Genomic DNA, 8600 nt, shown 5'->3' with positions numbered 1-8600 from the left:
CACTGCTGCCTGCCTGTGACGGACTTACAAGCCTGCCCAGTGCAAGGCTGGCTTCCCTATCCTTCTCCAAGCTGGCCCCTTTCATCTCCCACCCCACTTTGCCTTGCTCTGGGGAGCCTGAGCCCCCTGTTCCAGAGTAAGAGCACAATGGGCAAGCCCATGTCTTTAAAACAAGGAGGACTGACAGGGCCAGGACCCCAGGCTGGAGGGTTGAGAGCTGGAAGGTACTATGGACAGGCAGTCCTATTTACTCAAGGCAGGGAGAGAGGAGGCCCTGGCCAGGTCCCAACAGTAAGTCAGGAGCAGAGCTGGGCTGAACCTGGTGTTCTCCACACCCTTCTCACCACCTCCGGATAAAGGTTTCTCCAAAAGCAGCCAGACTGGCAGGGGCCTGCCCTTGGGGTGGGCAGGCAGCAGTAGAGAGGGAGCTCCTTTTCCTCCCCACTTCCTTCCTGGTCCTGGAACTCAGCACCACCCTGTCCTCGCCCTTCTTGGTCATCTCCTTTCTCACTCAAGGGGCTGTTGCGCATCTAGCCAGCCTGGAATCCGTGCTGACTCATGGTACCCTGTGGGCCCCACTGTGGAGGAGGGTTAGCTGGTGGGCCCGGGAGAGTCCTACCTTCTCTTTGGCCCAGAGGGCTTTCCTCTGCCTCCAGGTCTCTCCTCATCTGTGAGGATCCCCACTGCCCCAGACCTGACCTGGCTCTGCATGGGAGACTTAGGCTGCTGTCTTCCCCACTCTGGGCCTCAGTTTTCCCCCCCAAACATGTTCAAATTCCTTCCTTGTCTTTGCCCTGTCCAACTCCTAGTTGGGCTGTACTCCAGCTCTCCGCACAAGGCTGTGAGGCTGACCATAGCTTTAGGCTTCTGATCCAGAGCCTGCCCTGATGGTGCTTGTGGGGAGGGAAGATAGCCCCTTTCTGGGAGCAGACTACCCCTGGGAAGCCCTCAGAATGCTCCACCCCAAGTCCCCTGCTGCTGGATGTACCCACCCCCACGTTCTGCATGCTTTCTTGGAGTCCCCCAGAGGGGAGGACTGTGCACACGGGCCTCCAGGGCCTGGAGGGAACACACAAGCCCTTTGTCTCTGGTCTAAGGTATCTCCTAACCCCATGGAGTTCCCCACTGACTCAGTACAGGGAGCCTAGGGGGGGTGGGTCCTAGGGGTGGTGGGCAGCACTTGTCCATCTGTGGGAGATGAACCTTGCCTCCTGTCAGCACAGTCTTGTCCTCAGCCCAAGGGGCCCTCCCTGGTGGAGAGGTCAGCATCCTGGGCTCAGGCCCAAGATTGCTGTGGGGCTCCATTCTGAGCTTTGCCCCTCTGTGCCCTCCCAACTGCTCCTCTCCAAGCCCCACCCAGATGTGAAGGCGAGGTCCCTGGAGGCCTCCCCTAACTCCCCAGCTCACAGATGGACCTGACCCCTACACCTTGGTGTCTTCCCAGGGAGTAATACTGGGGTAAGTCAGTGAGAGCTTGGTCCCTCCCTTTCAGGTGTGCAGTGTCCCTGAGTCTTTGGCCACCCCTTTCCCCACCCCAGAAGCAAGCTGGCACTCAGTGGCCCTGAGGTCCATGGTGCAGAAAGGCTGAGGCAGAGGGGGGCATCTCTGTTTACTGTGGGATCGGCACAGCAGGTTCTGGGCCCTCCTGCTGAGGGAAGTCTGAGACTCCATCCTGGGCTGACCATCTAGCCTCTAGTGAACCCATTCTCCTTCCATCCCCTTAATCCCAGGCTGAGTATTTACACTGGATTTCTGGGGACCTAGAAGGCCTCCATCATCCCCCATCCCATGTGCCACTGGCAGTCAGGTAGCAGCAGCCAGGGTGGTGGCAGGTCACCTCGTGCAGCAGGCCTGGGGCTCCGACCCTGGCTCGGCAGCTGCAGAGCCCCAGGTGGAGGCAGCAGAGGTGGCCCTGGCCTCACTACCCTCAGGCTTGAGGTCCAGGCCCTCATAGATGGTGGGGAGTGAGGTGCGCTGGCTCAGCCGCCGGCGTAGGCCGACCACCAGGGGCTGGGGCAAGGAGGCCACGTCCACATTGTTGCCCAGGTCTACCCAGGCCAGCGCAGGGAACTTGGTGGAGTCCTTGACGGCCTCAGTGAGCTCACGGGCAGTGGCCCTCGTCAGCCTGTTGCCGTTGAGCAGGAGCTGGGTGAGGTGGGGCAGCGTCCAGATGCTGGGTAGCAGCAGGCGCAGAAGCTCATCGCTGAGCCCCGTGAAGCTCAGGTCCAGCACCGTGAGCCCGGCTCCCTGGTTTCCCAGGTAGCGCACAATGTGCTGCACATCCCGTGCCGACAGTGGAATCCCCGACAGGTTCACGGTCTCCCCAGCCAGCTGAGTCACCTGGAGGCTGCTCTTAAGGCTGTGGAAAGGTTGCAGGCAAAGATGGACTGAGCAAGGGTCCATGGCCAAGGCAGGTCCCTACTGGCTGTAGACAATGACCCATTGGGGCAGCCCTCAGTGGTGGCAGGGCCTGGGCCCTACAATCAGGCCAAGCTGGGATCAAACTGCTACTTTCTACGTGGGTGGCCATGGGCAATTCTTGGAACCTCTCTGAGCCTCAGTTTCTCCTTTGGTGACAAGAGGGCCTGGCTGTTGTGAGGAATAAATATACATGTTAAGGTTCCATGAGCTATTATTATTATAAAAACCTCCTGTGTGCCTGCATCACCACACCTGTTGTACCTATTGTCTCACTTATTTTTATGCCAACCTAATTGAGTAAGAATGATTATCCCATTCTGCAGAGGAGCAAATGATGCTCATAGAGGTGATAGGACTCTTTTATGCTCGCACACCACTAAGAGGGTACTGGGTCTTCAAATTAAGGTGCTCTGACTCATGCCCTCACCTTTTTTCCCATGCCTCCTCTAAGGTCAATCCTTAGAGGGGTAAAGATAGACATTCCTATGAGGGTGATAGGGTATCCGGCTGTCCCCCCAGTCTTGAGGGCTAGAGAGGGGACAGGCCCAGGGTAGAAAAAGGGGAGGTGTTGGGAGGTGTGGGGGTGGGCAGGTGGAAGGTGAAGGGCGGCGAAGGGTTCCCTGTGTTCTAAGCTAGAAAAGAAATTTAGAGACTGAGGAGGGTCCTCCACCGCCCCTCGAACCTCCCTCTAGGTCTCTCCTGTCATTTGAACATGGACCACTAGGCAGATGGGTAGTGGGACCACCTTCAGGGCCCTTAACCACCACGGCAGGAAACAATCTCATGGGCCCCGGGCTCATCATGGACCACCAGGCTCAAGGAGGGGAAGGGTGGCAGAGGTGCGGCAGGGAGCAAGCAGGGGAGAGCACCAGCGCTGTGGTTCTAGGTCCCTCAACCTGGATGTCCGCAGCAGGTAACTAGGCTGAGTCTGGCCACAAAATGGTGATGGAGTGACTGGGAAGGGGACCCCATGGCAGAGCAGGCTACTAGGCTCGCCGCAGAGGCCTCGGCTTCAGGCTGCCTGGCAAAGGCTTTTCAAAGAGCTGTAGGAACATGAGGGCAGAGTGTGGCCTCAGGCAAGCCATTTTGCCTCTCCCAACCTCAGTTTCCTTCCCTATAAAATGGGAATCATGACCCAGAATCTGCCTCCCTCACAGCCTGTGTGAGGATTCAGCTGACGCCTGCTACGCCTGCTGGGGTTATCTTGGTCCGGGTATGGTCCAGGCCCTGTGATAGGCCAGGGATTGAGAGGTGAGCGAAAAGCAGGAGGCAGGTCACACAGAGGGTGCAGTTTGGCTTGGGGGCATTCCACAGCTGTGATGCAGACAAGGGTGAGGGGGTCACATGGTGGGGTTTCAGGCACCAGCCTCTTGCTGAGCTGCTTCTCCATGTCAGCCTAGGAAAGGACCCTAAGGGGCCACGAGGCAGGGCTGTGGCTGGGTTCCCCTTACCAGCTCTGGGTCTTCCTCTGGAGCAGGCTGGATCCTCGCTGCCGTTTGGAGTGAGGGGTGAGGTGGTAGATGAGCTGTCGGCAGATCTTGTCCGAGGACTTCCAGAGCTCATAGTCCTGTAAGGAGGCAGTGTTGTCAGGATGAGGCCGAGCCCCTCCCATGCCCCTCTGGGCCTTTGGGATCCAAGTGTGTGCTCCGGCACATGATTCATCATGGATCACTGAGCTGCCCACTAGCCTCCCCCTCCCACCCCCCACCCTGGCTGTGGCCTGGCACAGAGCCAGGGGAGGCTGCCCATTGGGAGCTGGACAGGCTGGTCTGAGGCCCGCAGTGCCCGGCGGGAGGATGCCTAGACAATGGGGCCTTGTTCCCTGTCCTCAGGCCCAAGGCCAGTGTCTCGGGCTATCAGCCGGCTCCCTGCCCACCCTCAGCGCTCCGGGGGGACTCGCCACAGGGGGAGGCAGGACCAGACCCCTCCAGGGAGCCCTGCTCCACTGACGCCACCCCCAGGGAATAGGAACAAGCCAGGTCAGCATGCTCTTCTTCCTCTCACTCTCCAAAACTAGACCGTGCCCGTGGGGCCTGGGTCTGGCTGCCAGGGCTGGGAGGGTCAATGTGTTACATCACCACCACCTGGCTCTCTTCTGGTCCTGAGTGGGCCCTCGTAGAGACCTAGCTTGGGGTGGAAAAACAGGGATGCTCTGCTTTCCACAAAGCTGGCACTGAGCACGCTCCACTACCCAGCACATTCTTTATCCTGTCCCTCTGTTAACAGAGCGTACACATAGTGGCAGCAAGCCCTGGCAGTCACTATGATAGCCCTAGGCTAGCCTCAGAATCCTTGGTGATGCCTGCATATAGATGTAGGAGTTCAGAGCTGGCAGGGCCCATAGTGGGCACTCCTGTTTTGCACAGGGATACACTGGGCCTAAGGGATGGGGGGTGGTGGCTGTGTCAGGAGTGCAGGACCTTCAGTGCTTGTGGCAGGATGTAGAGTGGGGTTGGGAGCAGATGTGGTGGCATGGGAGGAGGGGTGATGGAGGCTGCCGGTGGCAGACGCCAATTCAACATGAGGAAGGATTTGCTTATGGTTCACACTGCTATGGGAAGCAGTGAGCATTCATCCCCAAGTGTATCCATACAGGATGGGGACATGTGGACAGGGGTTCCAGCCTATGGTGGCTCTCTTCTGGCCCCAGGAATGCAGAGGCTTGGAGTTTGATTCCATCGGTGGATTGGTCAGAACATTCTATGTCCCACAGCATCCCTGTAAGACTTCCTGCCTGGGTCCCTGGTCCTGGCACACAGTGCTGCCACTCAGGAAGCAGGCCTACACAACACACAGCTTTTCAGGTGTAGGAAAGCATAGCTCACCTGTGTTCCAGGTGCTTGCCAGCCTAATACACTGAAACTGCCATCAGGTCCCAGAGAGGGACATTGACCTGGTTAAGGCCTCAAAGCAAGCCAGTTGAGGACCGAGGCTCCTAGCCCCCAGCCCTGGGCATTCCTGGCCCCTGTCAGCCACACGGCCCAGCCTGAGGTCCATGCCTACTGGCCTCACCGTCTTGGGGCACTGCAGGTCACGGGCCAGGTTCACGAGCAGGTCATGGGAGATAGGGTCCACCAGATTGAGGAAGGCCACATTCCTATAGAGGATGTCGGTGAGGAGGGTCCCCTCGAGGCCCAGATCCTGTGAGTGGTGAGGAGAATTGAGTGAGCCAGAAGTTGGGCTCTCCTTTTCCAGGCCCCCATCCAAGCTAGCCTCTCACATCCATTCCCCTCTGTCTGTCTCCTTCCCTGAGGCTTGCTGGAGTCTCTTCCCAAGTAGTGATGACCCAACTGTTCAGGAACATGTGGACCCTTTGGATGGGGAGAGTGCCAGTACATCCAGGGCTTCAGGGAGGTGATAAGTAGGTTCCAAAACCCTTAGACTGGTTCCCTGGAGGCGAAACATGGTACTGTGACACCTACCTCCTCTGGGGTTGGGCTTGTCTGGAGGGTTCTTTGGGGGATCCTCTGATGACCCCCAAATGCTGCTGTCCTCCAGCATTCTCTTTGAGCCCTTTGCCTCTTCTACCTATTTCCAAGCTCTTCTGAGTTGTGGCCACAACAAATGTTTGCTGACAGGTCCAGATCCCTTTTGTGGGGATGGACCTCTCTTTCAGCTCAGATGTCCCAAAGGCAGCTTAGATTGGGTGTGTTCATCTCCTGCCCTGAAACTGGCCTTGCCTCATATGACCCAGCTCAGTAAAGGGCGTCACCATCCCCATCTCCCCAGCGCTTGGGCAGGAGCCCAGAACCACCCCACCCTCTTCCCTCACCCCTCTCTGCCTAGCTCTCCCTCCCCACTGCTCAAAGAGGTGCAGGCCTCTCTCCCTAACAGCCTCCTCCTGGGCCCCTTGGCCTCCCAACACCTGTCTAGTCCCACCCTTGAGCTGCCAGAGCCAGATCCATGAACACACACCTAAGCTTGACCCTTAACCCCTTTGGTGGAGACCAAATTCTCTTGACGTTGTATGACATTAGAGACTCATGCACAGCCTGGCATTCCCACCCTCCCCAACCCACCAGCCTCCTTGTCCAGGTTCCACATCTCCCATCTCTCATAGAGACCTCACCATTGGGCCCCTCGTCTACCCATGCATTCCTGCCTTTAGTCCTTGGGCTTCTCTTCTTGTTATTCCCATAGGCCTGGTGAGTCCCTGAACATCTTTTCAGAGCATCCATACTGACAAGCCTATGGGGGCAGGCATAGCCAGGAGGGGCCTTCAGACCCTGGGCCCTCCTCAAGCCAGAGGGACAGGTTCTGTGCACAAGCCCCCTGTGCACAGGATTCTAGGCCACGTGGGAATGCCATGACTGCAGAGTCCCTGTGGATTATGGGGCAGACCCCTGGGCCAGGAATCCTGACCTGAGACACAAGGGGGCAATTTAGCTGGTTTCCCAGGTTAAAAAAAAAAAAAATGTCCTGCTGGTGCTTTAGGGGTCCAGATGCCATCCCAAAGATCTGTGCCTCTGGATGGTCTAGCTGATTTGGTGCTGCTTTGCTGTTTGCATTTTAAACATCATTCAAGTCACAAATGCCAGCTAGGGAGGACCTAGAAGAGAGGGCTAGCTGGTAAGCCTGGGCTGACCCAGACATGGCCCCAGACTACAGCCACAGCCCGCCTTCTGCTGGTCTGGACAGCTCCTCTTAAAGGGCCAGCCCCACCTTTCCAGCCCACTGGGCCCAGAGAAAGGAAACCCAGTGCAGCAGGAGTGAGGCTGGGAGACTAGAAGCTTCTGTCTTGACTGTCCCCTAATTTGCTCTGTGGCTCTAGGCTCACCACTGTTCTCCAAACCTCAGTTTCCCATCTCTAATCATCCACCTGCTGGCCAAACACCTGCATGGCTAATTTCAGATTGCAGTACAGGGCAGCTGCGGTGGCAGTTGCTTCGGGAAATGGGGATGTGGCCAGAGAGGGAAGTGGTTTGCCCAGTGGTGATGCTGGGACCAGAACCCACTTCTCCTAGGGCACCCCAGGCTGGCTCAGGTACCCGGTGTGTGTGGGACCAGGGGTGCCCACGCCCAGCTCTCACCCTGTCCAGATGTGGTGTTGTGATGCACAGATGCCAGGTGTATGTACTCAATGAGTGTGAGCTGCCTGTTAGGATGGGTGATGTGAGTTGTAACTCTGTCTGGGCTGCCATAGTGTCATGGTGAGGTTGCACGGCTGACCAGCTGGGCTATCAGTTCCCGGGTCCTCTCTCCAGGGTCCTATGCAGTGCCTTCCCTCCGCCCCTGCCCCCACCATGGAGGAGCCGGTAGCTGCCCTCTTCCCATTCATTGCCCCTCAGTACAAGATGTCGTCCCCCTCCCACCATCCCCTTGCCACTCCTTTCCTGTCAAGGCATGAACCTGTGTTCTTAGTTCCGGGCTTGGGGGCACCCTCAACACACACACAACTGAACTCTCAAACCCCAGAAAGGTGGACACCGTCGCGGCCCTCTCTTCCACGCTCACACCACCCCACTCCACCCCACCCCACCCCCGGAGCCTCACTCGTCCTCACTCTAGCCGATTGCTTTCCCTCCCTCGCCCTCTCGCCCAGACAGGACTCCCAGCCTCCTCAGCCAGTCGTATGCTCCCCTCGGAACCCTCCCGGCCCGTGCGCCCGTCCGGGGCCAGCCCTGCCTCACGTGCCCGGGGCCAACTCCGCAGCACCTCCCGGCCCCTTCCAGGCCCGCAGACTGCAGCTCTGGCCCCTCCCCGGCCTCCAGCCCCGGGCCGACCCGCTCCTTCTCTCGCCTGGCGCAGGAGGCGCAGCAGCTGCCGCGCGCGCTCGGGCCGCCGCTCGCGGAGCGTGGACTGGATCTCGCGGAGCCAGCGCACCCGGCGCTCATAGGGCGCGGGCCCGCACCCCGCCGCCGCCCCGGCTTCCGAGGCCGCCTCGGGTCCGGTCCGCCGGCCCAGCCGCGCCCCCATGGCCGCTGCGCTGCCGGCGCGGAGCTGGAGGCAGTCCGGTCGTCGGCGCCCCGCCCCCGGCCCCAACCCCCGCCCCGCCCCGCCCCGCCCCGCCCGGCCCGGGCTGCATTGGGTGGGGAGCGCAGGGTCCGAGGTTGCGCGCCCGGGCGGGGCCGCAGCGGAGGAGGAGGGCGGGGTTGCTGCTGGGGCCCCCAGAGCTCCCAAACCCTCGGTTTGGGAGGTCTGGCCAGTGGAGTCCCGGGCCCGCGCTAGACCGGGCTCTG

At 59.5% G+C, this 8600-nt stretch overlaps 1 protein-coding gene across 1 annotated transcript; it reads right to left on the bottom strand.

The window, feature by feature from the left end:
• Positions 1–1590: 1590 nt before the first annotated feature.
• LRRC75B (leucine rich repeat containing 75B) lies at positions 1591–8352 on the bottom strand. Its single transcript, XM_043557886.1, has 4 exons — positions 8161–8352; positions 5434–5562; positions 3873–3988; positions 1591–2359 (listed from the first exon to the last, which is right to left on the bottom strand). Exons 1-4 carry the CDS (start codon positions 8335–8337, stop codon positions 1834–1836), a joined length of 948 nt encoding a protein of 315 aa, XP_043413821.1. The 5' UTR covers positions 8338–8352; the 3' UTR covers positions 1591–1833.
• Positions 8353–8600: the final 248 nt, after the last annotated feature.

This window comes from Prionailurus bengalensis, chromosome D3 (assembly GCF_016509475.1).
Source record: "Prionailurus bengalensis isolate Pbe53 chromosome D3, Fcat_Pben_1.1_paternal_pri, whole genome shotgun sequence".
In the NCBI taxonomy this organism is placed as follows: Eukaryota; Metazoa; Chordata; class Mammalia; order Carnivora; family Felidae; genus Prionailurus; species Prionailurus bengalensis.
The sequence above is the reverse complement of the archived record's forward strand: the minus strand, read 5'-3'. Positions and strand labels throughout refer to the sequence as shown.